Source organism: Anas platyrhynchos, chromosome 12 (genome assembly GCF_047663525.1).
Source record: "Anas platyrhynchos isolate ZD024472 breed Pekin duck chromosome 12, IASCAAS_PekinDuck_T2T, whole genome shotgun sequence".
NCBI lineage: Eukaryota > Metazoa > Chordata > Aves > Anseriformes > Anatidae > Anas > Anas platyrhynchos.
The window spans coordinates 18895070-18914587 of record NC_092598.1 but is presented as its reverse complement, the minus strand read 5'-3'; the positions used below and the strand labels follow the sequence as shown (position 1 = coordinate 18914587).

Genomic DNA, 19518 nt, shown 5'->3' with positions numbered 1-19518 from the left:
CTCTTAACTCTTCCTGTATCGACGAGCATACCAGCTGTCAGGGTGGAGGAGATACTGATCACTAACACTACTGAGGTGATTGCCTGTAAGACCAATGCTTTTATAATTTAAGTTTGTTGAGAAAGTGTGTTCTAATTTATCAAATAGTATTTATTAACAATGCAAGCTGACAGATTTAAATGCACAATAATAAACAAGCTACTATCACTATGGAAATAGGAACAACTATCAAAAATACAAGCTTGATAACTTCTAGGGAGTATACCAGGGTCCTGAATATAGTGAGCCACTCTAACATGAATCACCACTGTAACACAGAGTTGAGCTATTCTTCTCTTTTTGTGGTATTACAGACTTATACTATTTAGGCATATTGTACATTGCTTATTCTGAGCTTCCTATCATGTTCTTGATTTAATCTTTGCAAATTTCATCCATCAATAATGAATTTTAGGGAGTCAGTCCTTGTTCTCCTTCCACTCCAAAATTCTTTTTAAAATTTCTTTAAAAGACAAGAACATCTGACCAAACAACATTTCCCTCACCTTTCTTAAAAATAAATAGCAAAATCACCCCAAAAGTAACTTCCATGACTTTAGGCCTTCCTAAAATAAGCATGGTTATAGTTTATTTAGAAAGGCAGTTTGTGCCATGCTAATACATTTTATGACCATATATGTATTTTCAAATGTGTCATCTTCTCTCCAAAACCAACATATAAATACTGTATCTATGCCATGAGTTACTGACCTAGCATCAACTCTGCAGGTTTCTTTTAGTTCTCCAATTCCTAAATTCTATTGCACATATGGATTTTAATAAAGAAAAATGCAGACTACTTCAGGTTGAGCACCATTTAGTACAATCAATCAACAATTACATCATCTGAGGAACTGCTCAAGATGAATTTTCAGAAAGGCAGTTTACTTTGCAGGAATGTATAAATGACAATACCCATTCAAGTGGTACAAAGTATTCTGCTCACTGAAATGCTGAACGTTATTTACACAGCTTTATTTCTGTCAGATTATTACTAAAGAATGGGTGGTATGTAAACAATGGCACATGCAATATGATCCCTCATACTATGAAAAATAAATTTACAGTTTTGTTAAATAAAGACCGAATGCTATTATATACATTTCCCCCCCAGAAGGCCTTACAAGACATTCAGCTCTACCTTTAATACGTTCCAAATAAATATCAAATAATGCAACATTTACAAATAGCACACCAGCAATATTTTCCACAGTAATCATTTTACAAATCAGAATTTAGTATTTCAATTAAGCAAATGAGTAGCAGCTCCTTCACAAATATTAAGGCATGTCACATAGCATCAAAATGGAACCGATGAGCCTCCTGTCGCTTCTCTCTGTCATCTGCTTTCTGAAAAATAAAAATAAAAATAATTAAACACTTCACAGGATCTAGAGCAATGCTGTTATAGAAATGAGTTGTCAGATGTCAGAGAATGGCTGATTTTTTCCAAGTCACTCATTTGACAAAATGCAAAAAAGCTTAGTAAAAGCCTCAATAATTAGCTTTTAAATGATGTCAGTTTGTAACAGCAATAATCTACTCAAGATTGGCTTCTGCTGTTAATGCTCAGCTGTTTTTGTATTTATGACCCATTATTTTCTGTTGTTTCATATAATGCTTTTTAAAGAAGAATATTTTAAAAACAAAAGATGTTTGCTACTGTGTATTTATTTAGTCTATATTATAAATATGAGATGAAATTACTCTAGATTAACTGTAAGTGTTGCCATCTATGTTACACTTGAAATGAGATTTTTTTTTTCTAAAAAATTGTTAAATACAAATTCAGACAAAGATGGCAGTTCAACAATTAACAGCACCAAGCTGGGCTAAAAACAGACTATTCCATGGTTTTGTTTTTATTGAGAAAATGCTAGGTAGGATGTATTTCCCTGCTTATTTATGCGGGCACACATTGATCTGCTGAAAGAGTAGTTTGGGTGGTGCTTGGAAAAGAGAAGCATACTTAAGTTGTACCTAGAATCCAGGGAATGTGCTATTACATGCCCTCTCCCACCTGCCTCCTCTTGTGTTTCAAAGCAGTGGCAGGGTAGGAAAGCCGCTGTTCCAGGATTTTGAACGCGCTGTGAACTTTTCTAGAAACCAGCGTTTTTCTCATGACAGACAAGTCTCTGTGCATCTTATTATAAGAAAAATCAGCAAAAGCAGATTTAAATAATTTTTTTAGCTTGCTTATACTTTTTTTGATGATGAGTAAAATAAAAAAAACCTTTACAGTATGCTGTTGTGTGGGCATTCAGATTTGTACCCAAGTTGATAAATATACATGACAATTTTGGTAGAAATCAGTGCATGTGTTCTGCCATGAAAGTTTGTCATCTGCTCTGGCTCAAGGCCAAAGATTTCCTCATCACACAACATTTATACGTGACAGCGATTCCTTTGGGTTAACTATGGATTTTATTGCATTTCGTAGCAGCAGCAGAGCTGTCAGGGAAAAGTTTAACATACATCAGCCTGGCTTTTTGGCAGAGATGTTATCAACGCCAGTAGTATTCTGAATGTCAAAAATGGGGTGGGAAAAGGGGAGTGGCATACTCTGCCATGGAAATGCTTGTCACATTCCACGATTTTTTGTGGTCTCACTTAGAAAGTAATTTTCACTCCATTTTTTGTCTGCTTCATGAAAAAATTACCACTTCAAAATTCGACCAACTTATATTCTGATGAATCCATCGAAAGCTGCCTAGCAGGATTATCATCAATGCATAGCACCAACACCACAAAGCAAATGAAAAGGAATCAGAATACAGGAGCATCAAGGTCCTTAGCTAACGTAGCAGACTATACTGTTGTAAGAGGAGTAATAGGAAAAACTAGGAACTTAGGAACTGAGATTTGAAAGCCTTTTTTTTTTTTTTTTTTTTTTTTTTTTTTTTTTTAAGTGGATACAGAATTTCGAAGGAATGACAGAGCTACATAATATCCCTAAATGGCACAGTTATTTAAACAATACAGTAGTGACTGGTAAATGAGTGCATAAGAACTACTGTAGACTAAGAACTTCAACTACTTATCTGCAGAGGTCAAAGTACATTGGTTTATTTGAACTGCTGAACAGACCACTGCAGCTTACAGACCAATATCCTCTGGGGGAAAAGGAGAGATTGTAACTGCCTGTACATTTCCCCTTTCTTTCTTTGTGATAGGTACTCTAGAAATCTGCAGGGGAAAACAGCATTTAGGCAGAACAGTATTTTTAGAGAAGATTACTGAAAGAGGCAGTAAAGCAAGCATAAACTTGGAAACAAGAAAAACTTTGAAATTTAATCCCCAGTCGTGCCAGTGGTGCACAGTTCAGCTGTGGTCAGGATACTTTCTTACGCTATACCTCAACCATTTCTTCTAAAAATTGGGAAGGTAAAAATCAATGGGAGGGCATTGGAAAATTACTGGAATTCATAAGTACTCTTACAGTATTCATACAGTACTCTGGAAATACACATCATGTATCTAAATATTTGTGCCTATTTTGAGCAAGATGCAGCTGCTGCAAAGGAGTCTAACATATAAGCAACACCATTTCATTCACATACACTTAATGGGGCTTAAAAAGGTTCAGAAAGCAACCACTCTGGGCTGAGCGCTTTTTTACATGAAAATACATGAATTATTACATAAAGAATTGTTTTCAACATTGACATTAAACCTCAGTTTCTCCAGATAGAATTGGTATGTAGATAATCATTAAAAACCTTTTTTTTTTTTTAAATGTATATTTTTTGTTACTCATCACTCAAGATGTCTTGAAGACAGAGTTAAACCCAGCCAGTGCATAGTCCAAGCTACCATTTAGCAATGCTTTCTTGGTACATTAGGAGACATTAAGGACAGTCATCATAAAATTTGTATTTCCTTGCTTTGGGTGTTTCATACCCAGCATTGCTATTATTTGGAGACCGTATTTAACATTTTGAAGAGTGGAGAATGACAGACAAGTAATATTTAAATATGAAGCATGCGCAAAGCCTATCTATATATTTAACAAGGTCATTTTATTTCCAGAAGCACAAAATAACAAACAGTTCTACCATGTCAAAATGTGCAGTAATTCTATTTGACAGCTAAGATTATGGTTTGGGTATGTAGTAGCATTTATTGGCAATTCTGCCAGTTGGATATGATTGCGAACTGCACATAGTTAAGAAAAATGGGAACGCGTTTCTTTTGTGACATGAAAGGCCCCTTTCAAAATGCTTCTTCAAATCAATGGATTTCTATACACTGCATGTATAATTCAGACACACAGAGCAAGCAGCCAATATGCACACGATTGACTCCCTATACTGTCTTGAATGCTAATGTTAGTGCAATCAACAAAGATAGAGAAAGAGATGTTTTTCCTTTTTTCAGATTACCAGCAGAACTCAAGATAAGTAAATTGAATTTATGTTCCATTTTCTGAGTACAGTGCTCCTTTAAACTCTGCAAAATAGAACACTTAGATATAAAACAAAGACTTTGCATTTAGTTGGGAATAACAGCTTAATAGCAAAAGCTTATCCATGTTTCTCGTCACTTCCCTTTTTAAGTGTCTTAGAGTTTAAATAATAAACAATGCCAATTTTTAAGCTCACAATAAATACTGGATTAAAAATAAATACCTTTTGGGAATTAATGCAGTATGTGTCAAGTTATACTGCAGAAAACTACTCAAAACCATACAACACTATCAAATATCACGAAATGTTAAATAGCGTAGAAAATATAGAAAAAATACTACTAATTAAGCTTACCTTTTCCTGCCAGTGTAATATGCCAATTATTGCCAGGATGAAGACACAGACACCAATTAATGCTATAGCTGTTAGCAGCACAATGTTACTCGGGGTCAGATACAGCTTGGCACTCCAGCTATACAAAAGAGGAAAATCCAAGGAAACATTAATAACCTTCATTAGGAAGCAGAAAATAGATTTAATTTAAAAAGATGAAAAGAACTTTCTAGTGTTAACACATAACAACTTGGTCCACAGAAACCTAGTGGCTATACTTGAAGACTGGAGCTTAATGGTCTTTACTTAGAAATATATGGCTTAATATAATTATTTTCATGTAATGCCATGTTGAAATTCAGTTGCTATTTAACTATCCAGGAATGCCATGGATATCCTCAGGGACTGATGTTTTCCTCATTAGATTTCTCTCACACTGTCCGCCTGGGACAAAGTAAAGTGCATAAGAAAGCCTTCCATAAAACTGCCTGGGACCTGGAGAGGTGGAGAAGCAGGGTGAAGTAACCTGTAATAGACTGTTTACCCCACAAAGGAAGCTCTTCTTGAACAGGCTCATGGGGAACAGTTAGTTAGGATTCTGTCTGAAGTTTTCCCAGGGACAACTGTAGTTGTAGGCAAAAGAACCAGTTGATTATGTCAGGAAGATGCTGGAGAGCAATAAACTAGACACCTTAAGGCCATCTGGAAGACATCTCCAGAATGTTGTGGGGTCCTGAGGCTCAGTAACACCATGCTTATTCTCCAGGCTTCCTGTCATGGGAAAGCTGTCAGCAGGATCCCTTATGTTGAGGCCTCTCAGGAAATGACACTTACATTAAAAGGAAATATGAATTTAAGAAGCATTTATTATGAAATCTGGCATTTCTCCTGGAATTCTATCCTCCACTATTCTACAGTGTCCATGAATTTTCTCTATAAGAAAGCAAAAATAATTTAAGGATAAGACAACTGAGAAAATTTCTATATAATGCATACCTTTAAATACCTCAAGTCTCTAACGAAATTTTCTACTTCCAGCAGATGTTATTCCTGTGGTTGTTAATTAGCAACTCAAGTGGCACATCACTTCTCAACTGTTATTTGTTCTATAGTAAAATTAGCTGCTGAAACTGATGTCAGAATCATTTCTGCATGATAAATGCAACTGACCTCACTAGTAGATCAAGCGGCAAAAAGCAGCTGGAATATGCGACTAATGTTTTCTCTAACAGCAAAGACAGAAACATGCTTGCTTTCTGGGATAAACATTTTAATTGCAGAATGAATTCAGTGTTGAAGCTCTTGTGTAAGTAACCCCTTCACCTCTACTTAAAGAAAAATATTCATACCTATGGCAACAGATACCATTCAGAAGGGCTGAACCAAAGCTTTTATATGCAACTAGGCAGAAATTGCACGTTTGGCGAAACAAAAATGCTTGCTTCCATCATTACCATGCTTGCAATTTGTCAGAAATAATGCTGGTAATTCTAGCAAGTTATTATTTATAAGAGTTGTGCTGGTAATAGGTTTTGATTGTTAATGGTTACTACATAGGAGTCTGGGTGAATACTCACAAGTATTCTGCCCAGTCACAGGAGCAACAACATGAAGAGAGCTAACTCCCTCCTTCTTGGTTGTTTTTTGATTTACTTTCTAGACAAGTATCTTTTTAACCTACACATAATGCTTAATTTTATAGGCATTAATAATGTAATTTTGTGAAGTTCAATTCAAGATGAAATTACCTTCGAGGAACGTTATGAGGATATGGGATGACTATAAGCTGAGAGTTTGGTATGATAGCTGTCCATTCTTGTTTTCTTATGGACTGAAAGAAAAACAAAGACTATGTCAATTCCTAGCAAACAATTCCTAATTTAAGAGCAAAGAATTCTGAAATTCTCTGTTGAAACAAAAATCAACTGTTTTTTTTTTTTTTTCCTTTTGTAAGTAAAAGTGACTACTCCCTTATGTCCATTCAAGCTTTTTCTTCTAAAAGCTCCAAAAACAACAACAAACAGCAAAATAAGTGTTGCTGACATGAAACACAGCATCTGCTTAAAAAGTATAAAGTAACAACATAATAGGGAAAGAAGAAAAGATCCAATTCTGCAAAGGAATTTTATGCAGGCAAAGCAATTATCCAAATCACAATTTGGATAGTATTTTAATACAAATACCTTAAAGTAGTACCATTAGGTTTTTAAAGACAGAGTGGTCAGGACCCTACTTTCATGTTTCACCTGAAATTTAGATTATCACGGCAATTTCCACCTCCCATCATATTGATCACGGTGCCAGCACTGAAGCAGAAAGGATTCTGAGTTTACAGGCCAGCCAGACCAGCCCCAGGGAAACCTTACATCTGAGGCCATAATTGATCCACCAGGCCTAATATGCATTTATGATACAAACAAGCACCATATTCCTAACATTTATAGACAATCCCAGTCATCTTTTGTTCGTACTGTTACAGCTTTAGGGCTTACGCTCACCCCCAAAACCAGGCCTTATGGGGTGTTTTTTTGGCAAACTTCTTTGATATTTGTACTTCCGAAATAAGTGTCCCTAGGAGTATTTCTCTCTAAACTCTATTAGGAAAGGCAACACCACAAATTTTGACAATCTTAAATCTCAACTAACCTTTTCTCCTAAAGGACGAGGAATGCCAACATACAAATGGTCGAGGAAATTAGCACTACGTCCCAAGCCTAGCACATTATATGGCAACTGGAGAGCAAAATGTGCCGATTGGCTAAGTTGCCCAGCTGCAATAAAATTAGAAAGGAAATTCAAGTTAGTATTTTGAAAGACAGAACAAAACAAGCTGTTCAATACAAACACGCATTTCTGGGTCAACCATAAAAATGTTTTAAAAAAATTGAACAACCTCATGATTATTTAACTCCTAAAGATTCAATCCCACATTTCCAAACTACTTGTGGGCATTAGAGAAGTGCTTAAATGCTTGAGATTTCTAGGTAAGATGATTCTTTTGAGCACCACTTCTATGTCAAACTCTACTATTTGTTACTAGTTAAGAAGAAATGAGCTGTTGATGTTTGTTTTGATACGGTTGGTGCCAAGCCTCTTGCCCCACTGATTTACAAGGTAAGACTCAACACGTGAAGGTTCGCATTCTTAATCAGTAACTATTGTGTTTTTTTTTTTGTGTGTTAGAAAATTAGCTAAGAAAACGATCATAAATTCTCTAATAATAATTGGATTTAATGACAACAGGATTACAGTGGTTGCAAGTTACATCCTCACAAGAACATGTAATTTATAAAGAACTAAGTGAGAGACTGTAAGGGAAAAACAACATTCTTTGTTGGAGCTATCTGCAGGTTCACCAACATCTTATTTCTAAGGTAGCCAATTACTCCATTTAAGTAGAACTCCTGTAATCTCAATTTCTGGCAAACTGATCCAGATCCTATGGGGACTCCCCTCCCCCCCCCTTTTTTTTTTTTTTTTTTTATTCCCTAGAAAGCCTCTTAGCAAGTGATGTGGTTCCACAGCACGAATATTAGCATCTCATAAGCACCACAGGGAATTCAGGCCTGAAAATAAAAGGGGAGAGTGGACTGAATGTGCACACTTGCAACTCAGATGCCTATTATATACAGTGCTACTAACACCTGTGATACTTCTGAAAGCCCAAGCTCCAAGGCTGACGTAACTACATTAGAATAGGTTTTCATTAAAAATGACTTTACACCACAAAACTAGACAATTAAAACTAGAAACACCAACTCTTCAAGTGAAGCAACAATTAAATCATAATATTGCTGATATTCAAGCTTTCTGCACATACTCACACCTGAATATATGAAGTTTGGCAATATTGCTAGAGTTCAAATACGGTTTCTATACAAAAAAGTCATAGAAAAATGTATTGCATACTATATCAGCACATATAGCAACCAGAAAACCCCTCTTAACAGAATTCAGGTATTCATTTACTAAATGATTCAAGCTTTTACTATGAACACAGTCTTCTTTCTATATAGTAAACAGCGAAATTCTACCTAATGAATCTTGCAATGTCAATTGACTATGGAAATTAAACTTCCTTTGATTGTCTTGTACACACTGCAATGTTTATGTAGTGTCTAGCAGCTATTACAGCGATGAATTTAGTGTCCACCTCACAATCCAATTTAGTTAAACAGCATGAGACCTCAATGCAACAACAAAGAGTAAGCAGATTTCCAAAAGCTATAAGGGCATGACTTAACAGCATGTAAAAAGTCATTCTATCACAGAAGGCTTAAAACAAAGACAAAGACAAAACAGCAAAATGGAAGAGCTTTAAATGAGGATTGTAAAAATGATCAGTCCATACAACTTCAGCCATACAGCTGCTTAAACAAATCATGACTTGATCCGTACAAGTAATCCGAAGAATCTAATCATAGGGTAATGTTATGCATAGTCATGGATATTGGTCTTTGAGTAAACCTGAATAATTTATTGTTCTGTGGTTCCTACCCCACAGGATTAATATTTTTGGTATACACAAGCTGTAATTATGACCCTATTCATTTCATATTAACTACAAAGTCAAAAATAAGTCTATTGACATATTTCAAGAGAGAAAATTAAAAGGCTGAAGTGAAAACATGAAATAAAAGTTCAACCTGAAGTTCCATCCAGGTTGAGCCTTACCTGTGTAATCACAAGGGTCTGTCTGGTATTTAAGACATGATACATCAAAAAATGTATCAAAAATAGTTTTGGTAAGCTACACACTGCCTAAAACAGCAGGCTTCCTCTGCCAAAGGTGATCTTACCACAAGATCTAGAAGGAACTGTATTTTTCCCTCAGCAGTTTGGCTTGTCACCACAGTAAGGAGTCAGCCAGTACTGCTATTGTTATGGAGCTGCTAGTCTTATCTGAGTGTAAAGCAGCAGACAGACAGACTTCAAGGCCAGGCCCTCACACAAAGGAGAAAAAGAGAAGGTATTTTGAGGTCTCTGATGTTGCACGAAACAGGGAGAAAGCAAGCAGGAACACAATAAAATCGTATTGTGGTAGAAGAGGGAAGAGGTAGCAGAGAGGAAGAAAAACGGAGTAAAAAGATGGCAATGGCTAGAGGTAGCCAGATGTTCATGGTATGAAGTTTCACGACAATCCTGCCATTCAGCTTGTTCAGCCCTTGAGTAGGCAACAATCTAATAAATTTAAAATGCTTCTCTTGTGCTTCTCTACAATATGAAATTGGCCTTGTGCTGCTTATGAAAATACTCCAGTAAATTAACCAGCTGCTCTACATTAAAGTATCTGATCTTATTTATGTTTTTCTGAGTCCATATGGACACTTAGTTCTAAGAAAATCAGTTTGTGTTACTGACAATAAAATAAATGAAACCAAAAACATCAAGTAGGAAGTCATTTTTATTGTTACCGTGGACCACTCCAGCTTGCAAAAATGACATAACTGCAGTTTAGCCAAGGTCAGAGCTGTTAATAACTAGAGCTGTATAAACTGATACCAGTTTGATAAGGCCAGTATTACTGCAGTCCTCCAGCAAACACATTCAAAACCTGTGAGATTCAGTAATGCTACTATTTTATTATCACAATTGACTTTTTGCTTCTCATTGTATTTTAAACTTCAGCATCCTTTAAAAAAAAAAAAAAAAGCCCCTAAAATTGCATTCAATTAACTTTACTAAATTCATCTCCTGTATCCCCCCAACTCACAAGAGCAGCTTTAATTCAATCTGTGCTCAACTTCAGCCTATTCTAGTCTTTGTCAGGCAGTGTCAGAAGCCAATAAAAACCCAGAAATGCAGATGTAGAGTTAAAAATCCTGGATGACACACACTTAGCTGTGGAATCTCTGTAAAAATAACAACTCCAAGAGGTGAAATAGGGAGTGAAGAAGGCAGATTGCAGACAGGAGATGTGAGTGCATGCCTGAAATTAGTTTGCCTACTTCTCCCAGATTTACAACAGACCTTGATTTGATCATAAAATTGATTCAATATTAGAAATTGTACAACTGAATTCCCTCTCAGAGAGGAAAGGTCTGTGGAGATGTTAACGAAAGATGTAAGACCCAATACTTCTCAATTCTAATGCTTATTTTGGTAATTGCTATTCCTTGTAACTAATTTAACAGTATTTCTTGTTTAAGATTAAAAGAGAATTGAGCAATGTAGAAGTAAAAGCACTGAGTATACACTAATTATTATTCTGCTATCTTTTAACAGCACACTGGAATGTTAATAGTAGAGAGAGTAATTCTAACAATGTTTTAAAAAACCCTTTCAATTATGCAAATTTCCTGTAGTTAAGACTTGGCAGATCAAAGAACCTTAAAATGAGTTTGATAAGGACAGCCATATGTGCCTTGTTATTCTACTTTTTGCATGAATATTGTATACGTGAAAGATACCATATTTCAGAACTAAAGACCTGCAGAATTAGGAACATCAGAAACAGAATGGTGAACGTTTCTTCGTTTACTGTACGATTTACTTTAGCCCAGGGATGGAAGGGCAACTTAAGAATAGATAAGTTTGGCTTCAGCGGTCCAGCCAATAACTGTTCCTATGCTAAGACCAGTGGTAAAGACAAGCAGCATCAGTTGACATGAAAAAAATAAATTGAATGCTGAACACCATTCTCATTAGATAAAGAACAATGTTGTTATTCATGTTACTTTTTTGGGAAAGAGATTATAATAAAAAATGTAACAAACTATCGGATTCCCTCATTATTGCTTTCATAAAATTCAAAGCTTTGGATATGGGTTGTTCTATAGTATTATATAAAGAATTGAAATAAGTTGACAAAAAATAACTTTTAGAATGGTATTGATGCTATATTGTTTAAACTTAATGTGGAAAAGATTATGTGTAGGTTTATAAATGGCCCCAAAATACTATCTGGATTTGGTACTGTCAACCAATACACATACATGAAAGTGTTGCTTGAGGTATTTCCTGACGGTCAAATAGAACACAATTCTGAGATAACAGGCAAATCTTTTCAAGACAGTAACCTGTATACCATTAAAATTCCAGTTAGAGAAACATTTACTGAATTTTACAAGTAGGACTTGAAAGAGAAGAAAGTTTAAGTACAAACTTAATATAATAGCTACAGAAAATTCAATTTTGAGAAGTACTTGCAGAAATTAAAGACAAAAATCTATTAACATATTACAATTCAGAAACTGATCAAAGAGTATTATAAAATTCCCTGTAGCAATACTGCAAGGGTCATAAATACACTTGGAATTCATTATGAAATAACAGTAATGTCAAAACAGAAAAGGAAATTCATCACGATTTTTTATTATTGTAATAATACAGTTTTTTATTATTGTAAAAAAATAAGTTTTTTATTATTGTAAATATGGTAGTAGTGAAGATGAATGGTACTGTAGCAGTATTAAATCATATTTGCTAGCTGTTTCTCAGCATAAATTGTAAAAAACATTCAATTTCTAAAAGCAACCCCTTTGAAAAAAACACAAACAACCAAACCTAAGATGTTTTTAAGGAAAAAAAGGTTAATTTCCTTGGAAGAGGAAAGCAGAAAACAAAGATTAAGAATGATACATAAATTAGGTCCAAATTTTAAACCAGCTTTCCTGGCCACAGATAAAATGAATGTGTAAGCTATGTGCATTCTTCCATGACACAGATGCCAGTAGTACAATCATCTTTATTTTGCCACGAGGTTATTTTATAATACTGCATAAACAACGAGTGCTAAAGGGTCAAACACAAACCAAACCCATCTGAACTTGCAATTCTACATTTCCTCAAGGTAAGGTTTAAAATCAGCTTATATTTCTGTGAATTAAGCTTTTAATATATATTCTGCATTGAGACTCCATAAATGCATTATTTTTCCATCTTCTGCTTAAAACTAAGTCAATTTATAAAAATTAATTTTATTTTAAAAAACAGTATATCATAAATTATCCAGGTCTGCCAACATGCAATCCTCTACAGCATTTATTGTATCCCCCATATATATATAAAGTGTTTAAGGATTTGATAATACAGATTTTACTTGCTGTTAGACATGGTTTTATAAATGTATGTTATGACCTCACTTAACATATAGGATTTAAGTCTGAAACTGTGTTAACTACAGATATGTAGCAGCGTGAAAAACTGTTCCAACTACGTCAACAATGAATCTAAATGAGTATAATTAGATCTGAGCAGAGGTTGTGTTGTAGTTTATTTGATTTATAGCTACTTTATAGTGGTTTCCGTTTGATTGTATTACTAATGTGTTTATTTATTTATGCAAAAAAGTATTTTTGTTACATAGGCAGTACTTCTGATTCTTTGATAGTAAGATTGTGCGTAGGTATCTACTCAAAAGTCACATGGCCAGAGAAACTATGAAGCAGCGTTTTCATTAAGTTGGTTTATATTTGCATGTGTGTACCAAATTTAGGCAGGCCCACATTAAGTCCCAGTGAGCCTGAAGGAGTAAATACATTGCACTACTTAAAACCCACTGATTTCTTCGTTTAGATGCACGTTCATTCAATGAATACACTGAATGAACTTTAATTGGCAGTCTGGAAAGACATTTTCTAATCCAAAAATTATAGTAAATTCCAGCAATTGTGAGAGCAACTGTCAAGAAGCTTTATTAATGGGTCCGTACTCCAAGAAGATAGCCCTGAAGAGTACAGAGGTGTAGTGACCAAATGCAAGTTTAGTTAACAGCAGAAAGAAGAGATGAGTGAACACCAATTTTTATTACACAAATTTGTGAAGTAAGGAGTTTTGCTCTTTATAAAGATATTAGATGGGTTCCAAGCTGTTTACACTTTTGCTCTTTTGAAAAAAAAAACAACACAAGAATTTAGGTCTTAAAAAAAAAAAAAAAAGGGATGAGTAAAATAAAATGTCTCTATACATCTTCATAACTGAACTCTATGACTAATATGCAACATGTAAGCAAAATAGGTCAAAAACCAAGTTACCCAGTCATCAAGAAGAGAACCGGCAGTCCAATAAGCAATAAAGTAAAATGGACAACACAATAGGTACCTCTAGAGATCTCACCTGAGTCAAAATGCCTTCAAAACCAGGACATGAACTGTGAAATAAAACATGTCTGTATTTGCATGGATATCCATCCCGCATCTCTTTGCGAGCAGTCCTGTTTCCTGGCTGGAACCTGCAATGCTTTTTAACCCTACAATCTACGTCCCTATAATCCCTCCACAGAGCACTAAGCTTTTGTCTGCTCTGCTCCTTTGTTACTGCTTGGGCAGAACATTTCAGGCTATGGCTAACTCCAACTGTAAAGTACATTGACCACATGGCCAGCCTGAAGACAAAACAGACCAAATAACTGTTGATCTCTAAGTAAAGTCTTTTTCTCACATGGAATTCTGTTTTCTACCTAACTTGATTTTTAAAGAACTGGTGAAGTTTTACTTGAGGCACATATGTTTCAATTAAAATTGGCTTCAGTAGGCCAACAGATTCAAGTTATCTGGGACTACAAATACCCAAGACGGTACGCTGAAGCAAGTTCCGTGTCCACAGGAATTCAGGCTTTTAAAGAAATCAGGAGAGCAATCCTGTACAAGCCTTTGCCAGTATTTTCCAGTATGGTTAAAAAGGCTGTACTGTGACTTGGCTCTGACAAAGTTTGCCAGCCTTCATCTTGATAATTTGCAATCACAGAGATATGCCAGTTGTTACCCAATGTGAACTGGCTGCCTAAGGGCATGAGTCTGATACACTGTGCTATCTCAGACTACCTGAAAATCTCTAAGCTCATGATGCAGTTCTGAGTTTCTACCTAAACAATAAGCTCTTACTAGATTTTGCTTATGAAGAAAAACTTCAGAGCAATAGAAGCAAGAACACAACTAATCCTAGCAGTTTGCTAAAGTGGATTTGTGCACCTGGAAGGAGTACTCTGCATTTTCATACTGGCATTAATTACTGGTTTAACCGACAAACATAGGTTAATACTTTCAAGCCCGCAGCACATATGAATACAGAAGTATTGCATATTTCAGGATATCTTATTTCTTTATCTTTTCTAGGGTGGAATAAACAGTTCTGAGCAGTGTTCAAGGTGAGAGAATTATCACTGGTTTATGATGCAATATATCCACATTTCTTCCCCTAGAATATTGCTATTATTTAGTCGTGTATTCTTATGAGATTATCTTACCTGACCCATTTTTCAGGTATCCATTTGCATCTACAGTTGTGTACATGATGTAAGGACCAGGCTGATTAACACCGAAAGGCTACAAGGGCGGGGTGGGGTGAGGGGTATAGGAAGGGAAGAAGAAGCAGGCAAAATTTTAAGAACAGATAAAAAGCAATACTAATTAAATAGTAAACCGAAAACACTTTCACAGAAAAATGATCTCTTTATATGGATAATTCTGAAACTTGTTATTGCTTTGCTCATGGTAACATGTTAAAATTCATTTTCAAAACAAGGCTTATTAGTTGTATAAGTACCGTTTAGTTTCTCATGAAGAGCACAATACTACTCAGTCCTATGGCAAAAGGTTTTTATGTTTTCTGGGGAGTTTGAAGTATACTAGAAAACTAAATTTAAAGACATTATAACTGCATGTTCTGAACAAAACAGAACTCATTCAATATTTTCTGAGAATGCATCATCTTGATGGACTTCCTGAATCTAAAAATACTACACAAATTTAAAATTGTTATTATTCAGCAGTATTTAATTAAAAATTCTTATTATTCAGTAGTATTTTATTTAATTAAAGTGGCTGAGTAATTACTTCTCAAGTACCAATATCTATTTAAAATAAATTCTTTGGAGGCAGAAAATATGCTTAAACATCAAAGTATGGTTACAAGGAGGAAATGGAAGGAAAAAAATCAAAGGGAGCGGTGGATTACTGAGTGATGAACCATGTCAAATGTACCTAAGTGAGAACGGGATGTGTGCGTGGGGGAAATTATTTGTTAAGGTGGGAAGGAGGGGGGAACAAGTGAAAAAACAGATTTTAAAGGTGTTTTTTTTTTTTTTCTTCCCTTCAAATGCCAAATTTAAACTGATATTAGGGCATCCAGTTCAGTAGATGATCTTTCAGATGAGTTGCAGAAAGAACACTGAAGAAGAGATGACACATTTCACATCATGCCTCAAAAATAGCAAGTTGCAAACCATAAGAATAAAGTGATAATGATGAAAGATGGGATCAAGGCTTGAAAAAGAATAATGAATTGACTAGAATGAAAGGTAAGAAGACAGATAAAATATGTTAATGCAGAACTGTGAAAGATGAGTAAATAAGGTTAAAACATGCTTTATTTTTGCCAGGTAGCTGTACTCTGGCATAACATACTTCATGATACTTTCTAACAAAATTTCTTTTGCAGTGAAGGCATTAGTATTTCAATGATCTTTATAATGAGGTGCTCATCAACATCTGCTGTTCTGTTGTGAAGATTTGCTTTCTAAACCTTTACTTTTTCAATTAAGCTAATAATACTACCAAAACCCCTTATTATTTTGTAACAGAAATTAACCTTATGACTTAAAATAGGCTTGTAGGAAAAGATAGTATTTTTGCACAGCTAAGATGCAAACTCTAGCTTTGATTTCTCTGAGTTCCTCTTTTAGTCCATCTTTCACTGTGAAAACTAATCTGCTAACTGAAAGTTGGGTGGTTGACATGCAAGGTCTCTGGACATGATTAAAACATGAAATAGAAATTAGCACATGAACATGTAACTGATCTGCAGAACCATTAGAACCAAGTACATTCCTCTCCCTTCTCTTCATTGTACCCATATTCTCTATGTTGGCCCAGAAGCTGCTGTCAGGCAGCTCATGGCTTAGTCTGTCCCACATTTTTCTTGTGCCTGTAAGTCCAGCCCTTGTGATGCTGCCTAACAATGCTCACTGCAGAATCAGTCAATTCTTTTTGTCTCTGAGCAGGCAGCTGGAGAAAGATACGGGTCTCAAATACATTGAGCCTGACCAGTCATGATTTGGATTACACATTGTTCCAGTCAGTAACTCTTCTCAGTTATGGACGTGGACATCTCCCAGTGTAATAAAGCCCCAGCTCATCTGAAGCTAAATAGTAAAGTTATAATTATACTTACAGTTATTTTCCGAGGACAGTCATTAGAACAGAGGCCACTGAGAACTGCAAATACAAAAAGTGAGCTTACAGTGTTTATATTAACATCCATCTTACAAGCAAAACCTCTGAAACCCATTAAAGTATATTAACAGATGTCATGTACCATTAAAATTCATGAAGAAAATAACTTCCTTCTGTATGACTTATGTACTTTTTTTTTTAATCTGTTTGAGATATATTGCTTTGTAGAAATTAATCAGCTAATCGCTGTTTTGTCATACCTCATTTGTTAGGCAGCTTCCAAAAGATTTGCCAGTTGAAAAAATTCCAAATTGTAACACGTTAAAAATAGTGGACTGCACATTTTATTCATCATCCTTTCGCTTCTAACCATTTAAAAAAATACTTGACAGATATTCAGCTTTACTGTTTTAACTGGTAGAAAGGAAAGCCAAAGCTTTTCCCCATATACTAGTGACAGCTTTACATCTTGATTGAAAGCAATTCACTGAAATTCTAATAAACAAAACGGCCATTACCCATTTATTCTATGTATTCAAAAGTATTAGAAGCATATGGGTACAATGCTACTTATTATCTAAAGCCTATGAGTTGTCAAATTACTTGTTAGCTTGAAAAATCAGTTAAATTACAGAAATACTAAACATTTACAAGTTTCACAAAGTGAGGGACAATGAAAGCCATTTGTTCTATAACCTAAAATACCATGTCACGTTATCAGAATACCATATTAAAATGCCTTTTAAAAGAAAATAACAGCAAAAAGAAAAATAACAGGCACATACGCATACAAGAAATCTAAGGTGTCATTACGATGCAATGTTCAGACTTAAATGACAACAGTTTGGTTGAGAAGCAGCCCAGTAATGGCCATGAGCAGGGAAAAAGATACAAACAAGACCACATCAGTGCAGCAGACAAATAAAAACATAACCTTTCCATGAGTTATACTGCCAAGCAAGTGCTGCAGACAGAGAAAATAAACATGTGGACCAGATTTGATGGCAGGTCATTCTGACCGGCAGGAAGCTTCTAAAGCATTTTCTATCTACTTTAAGGTTCCACTGAGGTTCAAGTATAAAATCTTTGGTGACAGTTAAATACCAAGTGGTGTACATAAAATGTTCAAAGTGTAGCAGTCTGATCAGAAAATATTCCAAACTAGAGTCAGAAATGGTACTGTTCTAGTGAAGGACCATTTGTAGTATTCTGAGTGCAAATCTTAACAACTGCTAAAACTCCCAAGTTATAATTTATTTGCAACTTAACATTTCAGACATCCAAATACAGAAGCATCTGTTTTTACACAGTCAAAAAGTCTGGACATCAGGACAAATAAAATGAAGGTGTGGCAAAGCACAATTTGAAGACTGTACCTACTAATATACTTTAAAAGCTATGAGTTTATACTATATGCTAGACAGAGGTGTGTATGTAAGTGGCACCAACTCTTCCCATTTTGATGCAAAACAGAACACTGCAATTTGCTGTTCAATTTCACGCTGGAACAAATAATCTGACCAAGTGCAGTGGACATCAGATTTAATGAGCAAAACTGCTCTCATTGTCCATATACCAAGTGAACACAATGCAGTTAGTGATACACCAATTGGCATAAAGCATGTTTTGTTAGAAATACTCTGCCTGTATCACAGCACAAATTTTTTAGAACACTCTTATTCCCATTTTATGGGGTTTCTATGCAGAAATGCCCACACCCTGAAATGATGCTAGAAAAGGCTTGCTTTGATTTTTAAGATATAAGTACATACATTGAATCAAAAAGCACATCAGAAATTATTCCTTTCCCTCATTCAAAATATCACAGTTGTTATTCTAATATAACTTCACGAAGTAAATGATTTTTCTAGAAGGCTTTCTGCATGCTCGTGTCTATTATATTACCCATATGCAGTATTATTTAAAAACAAGGCTTCTGTCAACATGGCAAATCACTGTAGTCCTTTCACTTACGGTGAAAAATAAATCCCAAGCTAAGGAGAAAGTAATAAATACATCAGCTCACAGTAGTGGCTGCAGTTCTTATGGCATGTAGAAGGCTGAAGCATTAGGTGTATTTAAGTAAAATGAAGACAAATGCAATCTTTCCGCAGCAAACCTCCAGTTCACTGGTTTAGCTTTCTCCACATGAGTTTACTTACAGCCTCATCTTTCACTCTTCCTCAAAAAAATCAAGCAAGATAGACAAGTAATGGACTCAAAGCTCAACACCTTTGCAGTCTGGAAGAACATGGTAGGGCGCGCAATTTGAACATATAATTACTTCCAGTTACAAATATCAAAATCTAATTCTAGCATTTTAAACCAAAGATTTAATTCACATACCCTTGCTATGGTAACTGCCATCCTAAATTGTTGTAGTATGATATATTTTAGGAAAGCTGTCATTTAGGAAATTATTCTTACTATTTACTCTTTTATTTATTTATTTATTTTTAAGTTGGTTACTTTCTGTTGTATGCACAGAGACAGCATTTCTTGTCATCTATCAGCATGGACTGAAGACATGAATCTTCCTTAAATTTTGTTTAGTTTGAAAAACTCAGTTTCCCTGCAGATTATATTTTAGACAGTTGATAATTCTTGTTCTCCCTTCAAAAGCCAGC

At 35.1% G+C, this 19518-nt stretch overlaps 1 protein-coding gene across 1 annotated transcript in view; it reads right to left on the bottom strand.

Annotated features, from left to right (window-relative positions):
* Window positions 1-839: 839 nt before the first annotated feature.
* Window positions 840-19518, bottom strand: part of ITFG1 (integrin alpha FG-GAP repeat containing 1) — a 71245-nt gene continuing 52566 nt past the window's right edge. Inside the window, exons 13-18 of the mRNA XM_027466992.3 lie at window positions 16890-16933; window positions 14965-15043; window positions 7425-7549; window positions 6527-6609; window positions 4800-4917; window positions 840-1389 (exon numbers count right to left, since the gene is read on the bottom strand). Coding sequence (XP_027322793.2) covers window positions 1330-1389; window positions 4800-4917; window positions 6527-6609; window positions 7425-7549; window positions 14965-15043; window positions 16890-16933 — 509 coding nt within the window. The 3' untranslated portion in view covers window positions 840-1329. The remainder of the gene's footprint in view (window positions 1390-4799; window positions 4918-6526; window positions 6610-7424; window positions 7550-14964; window positions 15044-16889; window positions 16934-19518) is intronic.